Source organism: Canis lupus, chromosome 27 (genome assembly GCF_011100685.1).
Source record: "Canis lupus familiaris isolate Mischka breed German Shepherd chromosome 27, alternate assembly UU_Cfam_GSD_1.0, whole genome shotgun sequence".
Classification (NCBI taxonomy): Eukaryota; Metazoa; Chordata; class Mammalia; order Carnivora; family Canidae; genus Canis; species Canis lupus.
The window spans coordinates 36,681,246-36,699,699 of NC_049248.1; the positions used below are offsets into that span (position 1 = coordinate 36,681,246).

The following is an 18,454-nucleotide window of genomic DNA, read 5'->3' on the forward strand; positions in this document are numbered from 1 at the left end:
GCCTGACCCTTGGGTGAAATTCTGGTGATAAAGAAGCCATCTCATGCTGATAAGGTTGAAAGTCATATTGAGGATAGAAGAGAAGGAAGATAAAAGGAGCTTTGTTCTGATACTGTTGGGCCAATACACTATCCAGGGATTTCTTATTTCATGAAATGTATACATTTTTCACTTCCTTAAGAGAAAAAAAACAAAAAACACAATCAAATGGACTAACGTGGAGACAAATTTGTTTAAAACCCATAATTCTGGGGATCCCTGGGTGGCTCAGTGGTTTGACACCTACCTTTGGCCCAGGGCGCGATCCTGGAGTCCTGGGATCGAGTCCCGCATCCGGCTCCCAGCATGGAGCCTGCTTCTCCCTCTGCCTGTGTGTCTCTGTCTCTGCCTCTGCCTTTGTCTCTCTCTCTCTCTTTGTGTCTATCATAAATAAATAAATAAATAAATAAATAAATAAATAAATACCATAATTCTTATGTTTGACTGTATAATATTCGCAGCTTCGTTCAGTTGAATCATAATAGTTATTTAGGATTTCTTCCATACTTAATTAACCCATTTAAATTTCTGGAAATGATGAAAGGTATTCTAAATGGTAGTAGAGACAATCTGTAATTTATTTTTTGGAGATCATGAGTGAAATTCTTTTGACAGTTTGGAATTTTAATAAAACAATTTTAGTAAAAATTTTGTCTTTCAAAAAAATTTAAATATATCTTTTCTATTTGTGGGGGTAGGAAATATAAGGAGAGGTTCATTATATTCATTATACCAAAGTAAAACTTGGTACAAATAAGCTAGTGTGAAAAAGCAAACCCAGTATTTAAGTTTAGAAAATTGTGCTTTGTTCAATTGAAAAGAGATGGTCTAGGATAGTCTGTATTCTTCTTCTTCTTCTTTTTTTTTTGTATTAATTATCAGATATCAGAGGGCAAAAAAACGTTGCTTAATTGCCAAAATGGGTATCTGTTCTTCTAAGGTATTATTTCACCTCCATATATTTTCTTTCATTTTTCTTTTCTTTTTTATTTCCTTTTTTCTTCCTTTTCTCTCTTTCTTTCTTGCAATTATTTTCAAAATAATTCCTCTTTTTTATTTTCCTTTTTACAGTTTAGGCAAGATCAGGTACATTCAGGGTGGCATAGCTTTAGACTTCTTTTTACAATTAAAAACAGTATCCAGATACCAATATAACTCTGAAAGCAGAGGCTTAACTACAGTATAGACAATTCTCTGGTAGATTAAATTTTTGCTGCCTACATTACAGATTTACTTGGAATGTCAGTGTTAAAGGCTAATTTAAGGACTCTTGATTTTTATGTAAAGCTCAATTGTTACAATTTCTACAAATATTCATTGAATTCCATCTGATGTAATTATGAAGGATTTTATAGGGGTGACAAAGATAAGAGGTAAGCTCAAGCCCCTAGCATCTATCTTACAAGAAGGAATGGGTAATCAAACATGGTGTGATCTAGGCCACAGGCCATCTATGACACAAATCGTATGAGGTGAAATGGCTACACTGTTGGTGTGTAGAGATGGTTCTTCCATGGAGCTCCTCAGGCTATGAGGATGATGAGGGGATTGGTCTAACTATCCCTCTCTTTTATAGGACACTAATAGAATCCGAAGATTTGTTTATCATTCACCATCTCCTGTGCTCCTCCAAATACATGTCTACTACCCTCAGTAAATGATGTACATGTAATGAGAGCTACGTACTAATGCTCTCTTTGGGACACATATTGCACTAGCCAAGGCCATTTGTAATATTTTTATTGTTAATTATTTGTTCTATAATCATTATCTTAATGTTCGTAAGGGAAAATCTTGGGATGGATGCTATCATATCGTTTGTTAATTGCTCTTGGAAGAAAGCACTTCATTTGCTTCTTTGTTCATCTTCATTTTGGTAAATATGCCTTGGCAAAGGGTGGACATTTAATACAGCGTAGAAAACATCTACTCTTCACTGTCTCTATTATTATATCTAATGTTCTTTAATGAACATCTGGTTCCTTGCAGGACGGTTCTCTTTACTCTGACTTCTGTGGTTGTACTTGTCATTACAACTGACTGGATCAGCTGGGACAAGCTGAATCGGGGGTTTTTGCCCAGTGATGAAGTTTCCAGAGCATTCCTGGCTTCTTTCATCTTGGTCTTTGACCTCCTTATTGTAATGCAGGTAAGTGTTTTTGTATTTCCCTTCGATCACTAAAGCAGCTCTATGCTTTGTTCCAGTATAACAAACACTGTGTGTGCAGTGAAAGGCTCCATTAAGCTAGAGAAGTGCACAGTTTACAGTTGCTATTTGTAGGGTCTTCTCTGATCCTACTTTCAGCAGTTTTACTGGGAGGATATGCCAACCGGGCTTTTATGAAAGGAACACCAAAAATTCATTGTATGAACATTGCAAGGTGGGCCCTGAGTAACCATATAGCATGGTGGTGTTTTCCGCCAACGCTTCTAAACAAGGCAAAACAACAACAAAAACCCCTGTCATTTAGTAAATGAAAAGCTGCAGAGATGAGGATGATATAAAGCCAGCAAAACACGGATAAGCAATTGCCGAAGCAAGTCAGGGTTTTATAGCAGTGGAAATAGAATGATGTAAAAATGCTTTTTCTGGTTATGGAAATTATCACTTTCTTTCAGTACTCACTAGAGATCATTCCATTTTCATGTAAACAATATTTCTGCCGTGCTCAGCAACAGACTATTTGTACAATAGCATTCCACTAACCAGTGCTACTCATGTAATCTGCTGTGAATGGTTTGTGGGGTCTTAGGATCCAAAAATGGAGGAATGTTCCTTTGTATGAAAGGCCAAAAGAAACATTAACTATTTCTTGGCACTTTATGTTGCTCATTAAATGTCCATTCATTTGCTAGACATTTCTTATCGGTTTTAGAAGGCAATTTTGGGTTTTCCCCTCTTGAGGCATTAGAAGTTACCAGAACAAAGGCCTCAATTGCTGAAGGGAAGGTAAACACCATTTTGTTCCAAATTTATGTGAGATTTCACAAGATAGCAGCTTAGTTTTCTCATTTCTAGAGGCAAAGAAAGGCCTTTAAAAGTGATATTCTGTAGTATCTTAAAAGAGAATAATGGTTTGATGTTTTTTTATGTTTTGTTTTGGGGTTTTTTGCTATGTAATATAGCTCAGTCATTAGGTTCAAGATGATTTCTAGAATATATTGCTATTTCAGTGGATAACAATATAAAACATGATATCAATTTTAAAAATTATATAAAATTGAATGTCTCATCTAAAAATTGATGTGTTTCTTTTTTATTTTCTGTGGCTAGTTTAGCACAGTGGAGAAAGTAAGAAAGCACTGGTGGGTTCCATATCTGTCTCTTATTTGCCTCCTCTGGATATTTATAAAATCAAATTTGTAACACTAATGCAATAATGTGTTATGCACTACTTGTTTAGAGGCTGTTTTTGTCTTCTTTCATCTAATACTCCTAAATGATTACTTCCTTATGTAAAATATCTGCTTTGGCCAAATGGCCTACTATACCTCTTTGAACCCATCATAGAATCAAAGGTATCAGTAGCCGAGTAGACCATTGTCTTTTTTTTTTTTTATTTGTATATATGAGAGCATAAATTTTTTGATTTTGTACCACTATCCATCACCTTCTACCCTCTTTTATAACATTTTAATTATTGTTCTAATAAGGTCACAAAAATCAGGGATTTGAAGGAGGAAAATATAACATTACAATTTACAGGTATTATGGACTCGCTCAAAAAGTACTTAAGGAGGGATAGAAGAAAGGAAGGATAGTCAAGATTTATGTAGGCAGAGTCAGCAAGACTGGGAAGGGGAAGGCATTCTAGATGAAGGAAATGACATGAAAATGTGGAGTCAATAAAGTGCTGAAGTGTTCAGAGAGTGGCCAGAACCCCAGTTGATTGAATATGGAGAGTTCATGCTGGGGAATATATCAGTTTGGACCATTTTGGCTACAAGTAATAATAACCCCGCCAAGCTAGCTTAATCAAAGGGGGAATGTATTACTGCAGTATACGAATGTCTTATGAAAGAGAAGGAATGACAGTACATTTTAGGGACACATGAAAGCAGAGACCAAAGTGTACCAGGGAACCCAGACCTAGCTTTTATTCTCCATCTCTCATCTTTTTTTTTTTTTTTAAACTCCTGTTTCCTTTCCTCTCTTACTGCAAAGCAACATTTTCAGCATCCCAGTTCACATGGAAGAAAATGGCCATAGCCAACACTTCAGAGGGAGACTGTTCTCTAGTTGTTAGGTTTAATTCCAGATTCCTGGGGAAGGGATTGCAAGAATTAGATTGCACCCCATCTGTGAAATGATGAGGTGTGAGTCCACAGAAAAGCAGGGAGATGTTGGGCCTCCAAAGTCAAATTAATTGATGTCTAATATGAGGAAGATTCCAAAAAGAGGCCCAAGAAAGAGGGCTCTTAATTCTTTTTCTCTCTCCTCCAGTGCTGAGTCAGCCAGGCAGGCCTGTGGATTTCTCTTTTACTATGTCTCTTGTAGCTTAATCCTTCCTTCTTATTTGTCTACTTCTATTCAGTTCTGACTCTCCTCTATATTATTGTTAAATAATCTCCTATACAGAACCTTCTGCTTCCAGATGTCCCCTTGTCCCATGCACACTATAAGGCTCAGCCTCATAAACTTCCAATCTGAAATACCATGTTGTACTTGCCTCTTCTCAGCCAAAGTGGCTCCTCGTTGTCCAAGAATAAAGTCCAGATTCTAAGAGTGTGCTTTCAGTGCCTTCCACATTCTGGCCCTGGGTGTTTGTTTCTTACATGTTTTTATGCTCTAGCTCTACCCCAGACCAAAGGACTTGTTGTATGGCCCTTGACTACAGCACACTTATTCCAAGATATCTGGAAGCCTCTTTTTCTCCCCAGATGTGTCTCTTCTTGCTCTGCTCATCCAGACCCTACCACTGAGGACCATTCCAATTCCCTCTCATGAAAACCATATAATCACTTCCTCCATGGAACTGCTGAAGCACTTTTTACCTGGACTACAAATCACCATTTCACTTTTTTCATACTCTATGGAGCAGGAACCATAACTTATGATTGTATATCCCTGGAGTCTCCCTAACACAGAGCCTTACATGGGCAGCAGTATGGCCAGAGTAATAGCTGCTTGATGAGGATAAAGAAGTGACATTTGAGCACTGCGTCTCATGCAAACTCTGCCCTCCTTTGGGGGCATCATGTTGAAATTTCAGGAACTAGTGTATGTGAGTTTAAGGAAGAGAGTGAATTTTAGGATGTAGAGCCTTGGAAGGCTTATATATTCAAGACATTTAAAAACATATAGTACAAATGTCCTGACAAGTCCAAAACTAAGTAAACTGTGATCTAATTCATTCCAGAATCACAAATTTCAGACAAAAGAAAATAGAAAAATAGCAAAATTAGTGGGAATGGAGGGAATAGTTTTATTAGAAATTTTCTCTCATTGGACTCATTTAAGTGATTTAAAAGCAATTGACCTTAGACTTTTCTAATACTAGAAAAATTCAACTTACACTATCAAAAGATATTTTAATGTTTTAAGAAAAAGGAAAGAAAAGAAACATTTAGAATATGGCATTACTCCTGTAAAGATTTTATCTTAATAAAATTAGTAGGTCAATTCTGAAAACTTTTAGTGAAAGTATAATTATTTTTATGAATAGTAAATAGGATTTTTCTACATTTATCATAAAAGTCATTTGTCATATCACATTTTTCTGTAGTTCTGCTAAAGTCACTAAAACTAAAGCATAAATGGACGCCAATAAAATATAACATGTGACTCAGATAAATCACACATTTCTTTTTTTTTTAAATTTTTTTTTTAATTTTTATTTATTTATGATAGTCACAGAGAGAGAGAGAGAGAGAGAGAGAGAGAGGCAGAGACACAGGCAGAGGGAGAAGCAGGCTCCATGTACCAGGAACCCGACATGGGATTCGATCCCGGGTCTCCAGGATCACGCCCTGGGCCAAAGGCAGGCGCTAAACCGCTGCGCCACCCAGGGATCCCTAAATCACACATTTCTACAGACCATGAGAAGTAAATTATAAAAACACTTTGTTCTGAGGAAATCTTATCTAAATTTCTGTTTAATATTTATAATTTTGCCATTTGATTTTTATATTCCTTTAGCTCATTGCATAAGTACTTAATTTGCAGTTACATCCCACCCATTCATCTCTTGTTAGATTGAAGAAAAGATATATCTAAATTATATAAGAGTTAAAAAGATAATGTATTGTAATCAAAGGAAAAAAAAGTGTTCTAGGAGTCCACCTGTTCAAAACAGAGATCAGTGTAGACAGAATAGTAGGACAAAACTTCAAATAGAGATGAGAGTAGAAGGGCAGGCAGCTAGAATTTGAAAAGGCAAAACAATAAACAAGACAATTTTCTCCAGCTAGCTGGGAGTAGTATCATAATCATCACAAAAAAACTTGGTTTTGATCCATTAAATTCAGAAAACATTTATGAATTCAATTTTTGACTTGTTGAGGAACCTCCACACTGTTTTCTACAGTGGTTATACTGATTCACATTCCTATCAACAGTACATGACAGTTCCTTTTTCTCCACATCCTCACTGACACTTGTTATTCCTTCTTTTTTTAATTTTAGCCATTCTGACATGTGTAAGTGATATCTTTCTATGATTTTTATTTACATTTCCATGATGGTTATTGAAATAACCATAGAAATACCATATGATCCAATAATTCCAATACTAGACATTTATGCAAAGAAAATGAAAATGCTAGTTTGAAAAGATATATATATATATATATATATATATATATATATATATACCTCTGTTTATTACATATTATTTCCAATATCTAAGATATGGAAGCACCCCCAAGTGTCCATCCATAGATGATAGATAAAGAAGGTGTGGTGTGTATGTGGACTATTACTCAGCCATGAAAACAGATGAGACCTTGCCATTTGCAACATCATGAATAGACCTAGAGGGTATCATGCTAAGTGAAATAAGTCTGAGAAAGACAAATACCATATGGTTGCATTTTATATGTGGAATCTAAGAAACAAAACAAAGAAAAAAAAACAAAAAGTAGAATTAAACCTATAAATACAGAGAACAAACTGATGGTTGTCAGAAAGGAGAAGGTTGGGGATGGGCAAAATTGGTAAAGGAGAGTGAGAGATACAGCCTTCTAGTTATGGAATGAATAAGTAACAGGAATAAAAAGTACAGCATATGTAATATCATTGTAATATTGTAATAACATCGTATGGTGACAGATGGTAGCTATACTTGTGAAAAGCATAGTATAATGTAGAGCTATTGAATCACTATGTCGTGAAAGTAATGTAACCTTGTGTGTCAGCTATATTCAAATTAAAAAAAAATAGCCAAACTCATAGAAACAAAGAGTAGAATGGGAGTTGCCAGATGTTGAAGAAAATAGGGAGAGGTTGGCAAAAAGGTACAAACTTTCAGTTATAAGATGAATAATTTCAGAGGATGTAATAATGTGCAACATGATGACTATAGGTAAAAATACTGTCTTGTGTACTTGCAATTTGCTAAGAGAATAAATTATAAGCGTTTTCATAAAAAAGTAACTACATGGGGTAATGGATATGTTGGTTAACTTGATTGTGAGATTCATTTCACAATGTGTATATATATATATTAAATCATAATGTTGTACAAGTTAACTATATTATAATTTTGCCAATTTTACCTCAATAAAGTTGGAAAAAATACTAAGTGATAAAGAATGTGACATAAAAAAAGCAAAACAAAACATTTACGAATTTATTCCTAGTGTGCATCACATCAGGTGCTGGAGACACAGGACAGTGGGAAAGGAAATCAAATATCAATGATACAGTCCACATGGGTTTGTAATAACAAAGGATTTAATTCATAATTTGGTAGAATAAATAGGAATAGAAAAGTAAAGGCATTTTAGGAAAATTGTCCTTAGAAGAATTTTTTTATTCAGGTAAAAAGCATATATTCCTATGTTTGCCCCTCTTAAAATTCATCTCCCCTACCCTCCTAGGATCTAATTGATGTTATGAAGGCTTTAAAATAAAGGGATGTTCTGTTCATAAGATAACAAAAATTCTGTCCTTTTTAACTAGATAGGAAGAAAGAGAATGAGAGAAGAAAGAGAAAGGAAGCGAAGGAGGAGTTGAGGGATGGATATTGGGAAGGGAAGATGGGGAGGAAGAGGAGAGGTGTGGAACCAGAAGGATGGTGTATGACTTGAGGAGCCAGTAAAATTCTCCAGTGTGGATGGATAGGTGGAGACTGGACAGATTAAGCAGTGGTTATGACCATGGAAACTGATGAAGTTCTATCTGTTGTTAAGTTTCCACGCATTCTTTGTCTCTCCTGAATGTTTTACACAACTGAACTCTAGGAATTAGTGTACGGAATATTAAAAGCTGTTGAGTTTTACAACTGGATCAGTGTAGTCTAGCATCAAGATAGCATCTGCTGAACAAAAGTGCTCAGGGGGCAGAGGAAACTGTGAGAAGATAAATTTCTTTATGAAATGACTTTATAGCTAAGTATAGAAAGGTTTTGCCTTGAATGTCTTCTCTTTAGCATCCTCTCCTCTAGAAGGTTTCTCTCATCATCTTCTGTATGTGTATATCTTAGTTTTATGTACATAAATAGATACTAATATAAAATACTAATTTAAAGTGTAATATCTTTATATGCTTCAAGGAGATGAAAGAAGTTTTCTAGAAAAGAGGAAGATAGCTTCAAGGATTATATTTTGGTGAATCCTCACACTGTTGATACACCTTTTCAACACTCTTTTTCTTGTAATTTATCTACATACCTTCCTAGTACCTTCATACCTATGTACATACATAATTCCTATAACATGTGAGCTCCTCAAGGAAAGAAGATATGCTTTTTCAATTTTTTTATTCTCTCAGCTAGCTCATGTGCACTGCATTACAGTTTTGCCATAAATATTTGCTGAATGAAAGAATAAATAACTGAGTGATCACAGCATTATTTCAGAAAAGCCAAATAACATGAGATTTTTCAAGAAGCAAAACGTTTACCAACAACAGGAGAATGAGCCATCAATAATATTAAATTAGGTCATTTTCACTGAATTATGATTTTATTATAATTAAATATCCAAATAAAAATCGGAATGAATTGCTCAGTTAAGTGTTAAAAAGGGCTCTTTGGTCTAGTTGAAAAGCACTTAGAGAAAGGTGATATTTCCTGAAAAATAGTTCCTAATGCACTGAAAAAATAATTATGAAAATTGCATCCTACAAACATTTCACTTTGTAACATCCAAAATGTGTTTTTTGTTTCATGCATAGTTCTCAGAAGTAGATTGACGAGTTAAAAAAAAAAGACATTATGACTTTTGGTAGACCTTATTTTAAAACTCTAATCACCTGATTTCAGTAGGGCACTTCTTTTGAGGTCATAGCTGTTGAAAGTGGAATCAATCACTTTAGAACATAGGGCAGAGCAACAAGCATGAACCTATTTTAATTAAATAGCTATGGTGTTTTGACAAGTTGGCATATATTTTCTGGATAAGTTGTTCTGACTGATTTTGTTTATAGGCTACTTAGAAATAAAGGGCTGTTTAAATGTCTAGCTGCCAGTTTTAACATGTCCTTCAGCTTTGTGAATACTTCATATAACTTTTTCAAAGTATTTTAAACTCTTCTTCAGAATTGTTTCACATCTTCATTTTTCTTACATAAAGGTTACACTCCGACTTGAAAACACAGGAATGGTAATTTCTGTAATAGGTCTCAAGTTATGCCATGGAATAAGGGATTAAATATTAAGTAATACCTGGATTAACCATAGATGCCTGCTCTCTTCATATATGCCTAAAAGGTTGAATCTTTGTTTTATTTACTGTCACTATTTTGTACTTCTGACATCATCTGATCTAGTGGAAAAACAGACTTTTCAAGGAGTATCATGGAAGGGAATCGCAATATACTATTTATTAGTAGTCCCAGTGACTAGCCTCCAAAGAGTTGATAGACTTCTTACGGTAAGTCATGTCTACGGAGCATGAGGGAATCCAGCCAAATGGGCAGTCTGCAGGAGGTGCCAGAGAACAAGTCTTGGCAGGTGACCTATGGTATCAAGAAAATATGGCAGAAGGTAACAGGTAAGCTGGAAGCATAGGGATTACCAGGCAGACAAATTTTAGGATCCAGTCATGGGTACTGTAGTGACAAACGCACTCACTTGAAAATGAAACTAATAGTCTGGTTAACATATGATATAGATCACAGTTTTGAAACAGACAGTAATTTCTATGAGAGATTATTGTGAGTGGGAGAGATCACTCAAGTCTTTAAGGATAATGTGAGAAGAATGTAGCTTGAAGGAATTATAAGATTTGGTTAAGCAAGTGGAAAATAGAGACATTCAAGTTTCATCCCAATTTAAATGCTTCAGTCCCTGAGGTATTTTTTTTAAAAGAGAGCTAGAACATGATTAGAAAACTGGCAAAAGATAAATTCTATACTGTTGCACATGAGCAGTAATTTTTTCAAAGCTATGTGGAGGTAGCAAGATATAACTCCTTCAAACTTATATTTTTCTACTGGGCATACCGTTGTTTTCAGGTGCCATGGAATTATTAGTACCTTATCATCACCTTGAAAGAATGTTCCTGCCCTAACCTTTACCCAAAGCTCTGTGTGTGGATCATGGTTGGCCCTGGAAGTCATGTGTAGCAGTTACCACTTGTCATTGCACCACTTGTATATGAAAAAAAAGTGCAATGTTGAAGACACATTCCACCATTTTATCAGGTTCCCAGCTCCTCCGGGGTAGTTTTTAAAGTCAGAATGGTTATTCCTCAGGTCAGAATTGTATAGGTGATGCTAAATATAAGCCCAACCAACAGACATTCATGCCAAATATCCTGTTCCCAGATGAGATGGGCTAATACTTTGTTCCAAGTCTATTTTTCTAAAATATTTACTTATTTTTTTGAGATGGAGAGAGAAGAGGGGCAGAGGGAGAGGGGGAGAGCTCCAAGCAGATTCTGCACTGAGTGCAGCACTCAGTCTCATAACCCTGAGATCATGACCTGAGCCAAAATCAAGAGTCAGATGCTTAATGGACTGTACCAGCCAGGTGCCCCACTTTGTAGCTATTCATAATGGAATATCAGGAATAGGAGATATTTCCATGAGCTCTTGTATTAAGTGGTTAAGATACAATGATAAAGCTAAAGAACAAGTTAAAAAAGAAATGTTGCAGGCAGTGAGAAATCATGGAAGCCAGAACATTCATTTTAAACTGATGCCTAAAATAAGAAAGGAAGAACAGCTATTTTTAGACAGATAAGTTTAGTACTATTTCAGAATCACAGAATTTTAGAATAGGAGGACAATTTTGGGTCATATGATCACATCCTGATTTTACAACTGAAGCCGAGAAAGATTTTGTAATTTGCTTGAGGTCACTGTGAGTCGGTGGCTGGGCCCATTCTAGAACCTAGGTCTTCCAAATCCTAACTCACTACCCTGACAGGTAGTTTTTGAGAGGCTGATTCACTCTGGAGTGGGACAAGCAACAGGAGCTTTGGGGAAATGTGTGACAAGTGGCTCAAAGTCTGGCCCTGTGTATGTTAAACTAAGGATTAGGTCCATTACTAGAAGACCATAGAATCTTCCATAGTAGAAATGAGAACAAGCTACTAGGAAGGGCAGTATGCTTTACTGGAAACACACTGAACTAAAAAGAAGGCAAGATGGAAGGAAAGATGGAAACAGAAAATAAAAATAAAAGGCTATTAATCATTGAGCACTTAGTATATGCTGAGTACTGCCCTGGATGCTTAGATACACTGTGTATTATTTAATCTTATCAACCTCTCTACAAGATTGATATTCTTATCTTTAATTTTTAAAATGAGGAAAATGATAGTTTTCCACGGTATGGAGTCTGGATTCAGCATAATTAAGATAGAAAAACAGTACTGTCTGACTCCAAAGCCCATATTTTTCCTTTACCTTGTAGAATTGTTGTGTATATGAAATTAAATAATATACGCAATGACTACAAAGAAGCCCTTTAGGGGGCAGGATGCTGAGTAAATGATGGGAACACTTTTGCCATAGACTAGAACCAAAACTCTATTTCTTAATGGCAGTGGAACCAAGGTTAACTCACTTCATCTCTAGGAATCCATACTCTCATCTATAGCATGACAGTTTTCATGACCCACATTACAGGATTTTTATGACAGTTAAATTAAAAATGCAGTTGAAGTATGATATTTTCATATATCTAAATTACATTATTTGGATAGAAGAAAACAAATTAATTTAGTGGGAAAAAGTGTCAGATTTATGCTTTGAATTACAATGAATCATTCAAGGTTGTTTTGATTTTAGCTAAGGAAAACTATAATAACGTGATAATGGAGTCTGAGTAATGCACTGCAGCCATAATCTGCTAATAGAGATATACACTAAAGGGCCGATTCCCTTCCTTACCTGACCAGAAGAATCACCAATACTCCTACAAAACTGTGAATTCTCTCTCTTTAGGAGCCTTCTCAGAAGTTTCTGGTTAGTAAGTGTGCAGCGGTACCTGGGAATTCCTTGGCATTACAGATGATTCTTGTGGCCATGCATTACAATCCACTGTGTGCTGGTTAACAATGCAGATTTTTGGGTCTTCCTTTTAGATCTAGCGGTATCAGAATCATGAGGGAATTTGATTTGTGAATATGAATCTTTATTTAGCCCAAGTGCAATTTCTCTGAAACGCACTATTCTAAGGTATTACGCCGGTAATAAGTGAATGTTTGCTATTACTTTGATTCAGATGGTTATACATAAAAGAACCCCAAGAAAATTACCAATTGCCAGATGGTACTTGGAATTTATTACATTTGATGAAATATGGGGGTTGTTCAGAATCATGCATTTTGCCTATAAAACCACATCATTCCTGTGGTGCATATTGTGAAAAACTGAACAATTAAAACCAAATATGTACGCGGTGCATTTTTGTCTATTTTTTTAATGGAAATATATTTTATAAATATTTCTTTGCAGAAAAATGTATTTATGTCTGAGATGCTTATCACTTATTCAATCTCTTAGATTTCAGTAGCCGAGTACTGAACATTTATTTGCAAGTTGAATAAGATCTAAAATATAAGAATAGCATTGCACCAAAGAGGTATATAGGTCTCTGTCTTATAACAAATATGTGTCTGGGAAAAAATTAAAATCAGTTATTTATAAACCTTGTCATTCCTTCCTGAGCCTTCTGAAAATGGTGCCAAGAAATGTTCTTTTTTTTATTTTATTTATTTGACAGAAAGGGAGAGCAGCAGAGGGAGAGGGAGAAGCAGGCTTCCCACTGACCAGGGAGCCCAATGTGGGGCTCAATCTCAGGACCCTGGGATCATGACCTAAGCCAAAGGCAGACACTTAACCATCTGAGCCACCCAGGCAACCCGTCCTTTTGTTTTGTTTTGTTTTGTTTTGTTTTAAATGAATAGAATGATAGGTCTGTATACAAAATGAAAAAACTCAGAGACCTAGAAGAGATACCTGCCCATGAAATTGGACAGTATGAGCTGGAAATTGGAAGATGTAATGGGGAGAAAAAAGAGAGAAGACACAAAGGTGACAGCTGCCACAGCTAATAGAACTTGAGAGACAGGTGTTTTTTGAGAAGTTTTGCTCTATCATATGCAACGTTATATTCTACATCCAACTTCCTAAGAAAATGTCAGCTTAAAAAAAATTCTCCAGTCTTCTTGGCATTATTTGCCTTCAGTCCTATCCTCCTCTTTTAATTGAAGATGGGTTTCTGGGTGCGAGTCAGGGGAAGGACAAGGTCGTGGAGGCCAAGGTACATTCTGATTACACAGTTATGAAAATTAGTGGGTCCTTACATGTAATGATTGTGTGTGGAATAAAGTCTGGTGGAAGCATTCACTTGATCTTATTACTACTTCTTACCATTCTAGTTCTTTACTAGCTCAAAACCAAACTATGTATCTCTTTCTTTTCAATCTGATTTGTCAACCCCCCACTTCCTCTAACTCCCCTTTAAAAATCAGTATCCCCTAAGGGTCTGCCCTGTTCTCCTTTATCTTTTCTTCCACTATCATGACTTCAAGTCCTCATATAGGCTAATCTTTCTCAAGTCTAAATGCCTCTGCTGAATTTCATACTTGGATATTTAACTGCCAACTGGCTGTCTCTGCCTAGATGGTCCATGGGCTTCTCTGGTTCACCATGTTTAAAACCAACTTGTCATGACTTTTATGCACTCAGTCACTCAAGCCAAAAACCTGGGACATATCCAAGATTTCTCTCTCTCTCATCTGTCTTGCAGTCAATTGTCAGGCTTATACATTCTTCTTACTAAGTGTCTCTTGAGTCTGTTCCTCCTTTAGACCCTAATAGCTTCTACCTGGTTCAGGTTACCATCAGCTTTTACTTATATGACTATAATACCTTTTCTCTTCTTTTAGTCTTACCTCATTTGTCCAGAATAATTCTTATAATATACAAATCTAATCCTCAAAATTCTTCAGAGAGAAAGTCCTTTGTGTGCCATACTAGCCATGCTGTTATCCAGCCCATGGCTAGCCACTGGCCTCTTCCTGGCCATCATCTTCCCTTCCCTTCTCTACACCTATCCCTTATGTCTTATACTCCATTAAAATTTGAAATACCTGTTGGTTAAAGTCATAATGCCTTTCTTCATGGTGTAGGCGTTTGCACTGGCAATAATTGGGTTTCTCGTCAGTGCGTGTGTTGGCTCTCCTTGGCCATCACTCAGCCTCTAGCCTAAATGCTACCCTCTCTATGAAGCCTCAGTTTCCTCTTTCAGACAAACTTAAGTGCTTCTGTTCTTATACATTCGTTACAATGTTTATCAATGTCCATTATGGTTATTCTCCTGCTGCATTGCATTTGTTTGTTTGCAGATATATAACCATCTCACTGAAAAATTGTAAGACTTGGAACAGTTCAAGTCAAATACAGAGAATATTCAACAGATGTTGATTAAACTTAGGCCAGCACCTAGACCAGTACCTCACAGGTCATTGGGACTCCATAATCATATTTTACATGGAAGATTTTATAATATTCCCAGATGGGAGCAATTTCATTTTTTAGGCTATGGGGTCCATGTACCTATATGAGCTACTTATTAGAAATTTTCTATGTGAGAATCATATTCATACCAATCAGACATTGCAAAGTTTGTTTTTTAGAGGACTCATTAAGGTCCTGTTGACATTACAAAATGTATGAAATGAATTTGGTATAGGCTCCAGAAATTTTATCATGAAATTCAATTTTCTTTATATTTTGTAAAGCACAACCATCACAGACCCAGGGTAGAGTTTTGTTCTGACTCTTGTATGTTCTAGCTTTTCCTTGAGCCTAGTTTTTGCTCAAGTAAACTCTTCCAGGGACCCTGGGGTGGATCTGTGGTTGAGCATCTGCCTTTAGCTCAGGGCATGGTCCCAGGGTCCTGGGATCGAGTCCCACATCGGGCTCTTGGAGGGGAGCCTGCTTCTCTCTCTACCTGTGTCTCTGCCTCTCTCTATGTGTGTCTCATGGATAAATAAAGTCTTAAAAAAAAAGTAAACTCTTCCAATTGAAACTGGTGTCTCCTTGACTGCATTAGTGTGCCTCTTATGAACAGATGCCAAGGAGGTTCAAAGGGTGGTAAAATTTGGGGCTATGATTCCTCCTCCCTATACTGTGAAATGGGATAAGAAAATTCTGATTGCCAAGTCATGAGGAAGAGATTCTGAGCATGGCAGACCATGATGTATTTTTCTTAACTACCTGGAAGAAAGAACAAAGTAAAAATATTACAACAGAGCTTTGGCTTCCCTTGTCACCACCTACTAAGAGAGATGATGACTCCCATCAGAAGTGCTTCCTTCTTAAAGAAGAAACAGAGGACTGTAATCACTGACTTCATGTTAGGAGTAAACAATTCTATTATTATGGGGAAGACTGAATAATCAAAACTTTTTAAAAGCCAATAATCTTAAATTCAGTCCTATAGAATTTGCAATGCTTTATTAATTTATAAAAATAACAACCATCTCTTTTCAAATGCAAACTACTCAATATTAATGTCACTACTGCATTACATGTCTTGATATAGAATCACTCAAGGGCTCAAGCCTAGTAGCAAATGTGGCCTTAAGTATGTATTTACTATGTCTTTATACTAAAATAATAAAAAGTTATAGTTTCTTTTGATGAAGACAGGAAGAATATTTGTAGGGCTTAACAATGTAAGTGAAAAAACTGGAAACAGGGACTATCACAAAATGAGATTTTCTACAATCTCTAACCATATGACCTGGGAAGATAATGAACTATAACAAGAGCATAATGTGATTAGAATAAAATGAGTGATTTATATCAGACAGGGCTTGTCATAGAGAAGGCACTGAAGTTATCGCTCTTTCGCATGGTCCAGGCGTTAGTTCAGTCTGCATTTGCATAGTTAGTAGCTCTGAAACATTTTCTATTTGACCTCCAGGATTCTCAATTCAATGTGTATTTTGTGAGATTGACCAATGAGGCAAATATTTAAATGAATAATGGAACTTTTTAAAAATTATTGATTCCCAGAGATCTGGCATGTTTAGGCACCCTCACTCTTTCTGTTCAGATTCATGGAAGGCTTCATCTTGATGTGAAAATGGCTTTCTGATCCCTCATCTCTCGGCTAGAATAAATATGAATAAATTTCATGAAAAATAGAATAAACAAATCCAATATGTTTTTGAATGTTTTAGAAAACTATTCCCATCTATGAATAGACTGTAACTTGCTTATGAGGTCAGAAAGAGTAGATCATCACCACCAAACTTGAGGGGCAAGAGCCAGTGTAAATATTCTTTCTTTTGAAATCTGTTTTCAAGCTATGCTATATAAAAAGGAACCTTCCAATCTAATTGATGTACAACTACTGTCCCATGATGCACAGTAACTTACAGGGACTTTTAAAAAAAAATTTTACTATTTATTCATGAGAGACACACAGAGAGAAGCAGAGACACAGGCAGAGGGAGAAGCAGGCTCCTTGCGGGTACCCTGATGTGGTCCTCAATCGCAGGACCCTGGCATCACAACCTGAGCTGAAGACAAATGCTCAACCACTGAGCCACTCATGTGTCCCCCTGCAGGGACATTTTAGTGTCAACCTGCCAGAAAGGTTGTAACTGTATATACATCACCGACAGTGACTGAAGATACCTGGTGTGGTAGGAAGAATGAACAAAATATCCCCCACAAAACATCCACATCTGAATCGCTGGAACCTGCAGACAAGTAAAGTTACATGGCAAAGGGAAATTAAGGTTGCTAGTCAGCTGACCCTGAAATATGGAGATTATCCTGAAATTTCCAGGAGGACCCAATGTAATTACAAGGATCTTAAAGAGAGGAAGAGAGAGGCAGAGGAGGACAAGAGGTGGCAGCATGAGAAGGCTGGCTTTGAAGGTAGACCAAGAGGGACAAAAGTTAAGAAGTGCAGGTGACATCTAGAATCACAAAACACTCTCTCTTTGAGCCTCCAGAAGGTATGCCGGCCACCCTGCCAACCCCTTGATTTTAGCTCAGTGAGACCCATTTTGAACATCTGACCCCTAGAACTGAGAGCATAAATTTGGAGCCTAAAACTCTAAGTTGGTGGTAATTTGTTACAGCAGTCATGGGTAACTAATACATCCAACTTCCTCTACATCTTTGCTGACATGGGCTATTATTGACCTTTTACCTCTTTTCTAGCCCAACAGCCAAAAATCTCTTATTGGTTGGGGTGCCTGGGTGGTTCAGTCAGTTAAGTGTCTGCCTTTGGCTGGGTCATGATCTCAGGATTCTGGAATCGAGCCCCACCTCTGGGTCTGCACTCAGCAAGGAGTTTGCTTGTCTCTCTGCCTCCCCCCCACTCCAATAAATGAAAAAAATATTTAAAGAAATATCTTATTGGTCTTTAATTTTTCATTTTTAGTTAAGTTAAGCTTATTTCCTCCTGCTAGATCCTTGATGAATATTAAAACTTCTTTATGAACATCCAGTTTATGGATTGACCTGTTTTATTATTGAAGTTTTAGGGTTTTTTTTTCCTTACCCTTTTGTTTGACCATTAAGTATCATTTCTGCTTTTGATGTCTAACACATTAAGAAAAGAACCTGCTAAGTTTTTAGCCAGGAATTTGTGATGATTTCTTATAGAAATAAAGCAGCTTTTCAACATTGCTGGAGATGATCACATGCTTCCTTTTAGTGTGTTTTCTACTTTAAACTATTAATGTAATAAACTATGAGAAGAGGCTTCTTACCTTGACCCATTCTGACATCACTAGAGTATATCCCGCTTTGTGGCAGTTCATTATTACT

The 18,454-nt window shown here is 36.4% G+C and overlaps 1 protein-coding gene across 4 annotated transcripts in view; it reads left to right on the top strand.

Moving 5' to 3' along the window:
* Positions 1-18,454, top strand: part of TMEM117 (transmembrane protein 117) — a 462,108-nt gene that overhangs the window by 377,991 nt on the left and 65,663 nt on the right. For all 4 annotated transcript variants that reach the window (XM_038577402.1, XM_038577406.1, XM_038577405.1 and 1 more), the window contains one exon: positions 2,029-2,188. In XM_038577402.1, the coding sequence (XP_038433330.1) occupies positions 2,029-2,188 (160 nt within the window). The remainder of the gene's footprint in view (positions 1-2,028; positions 2,189-18,454) is intronic.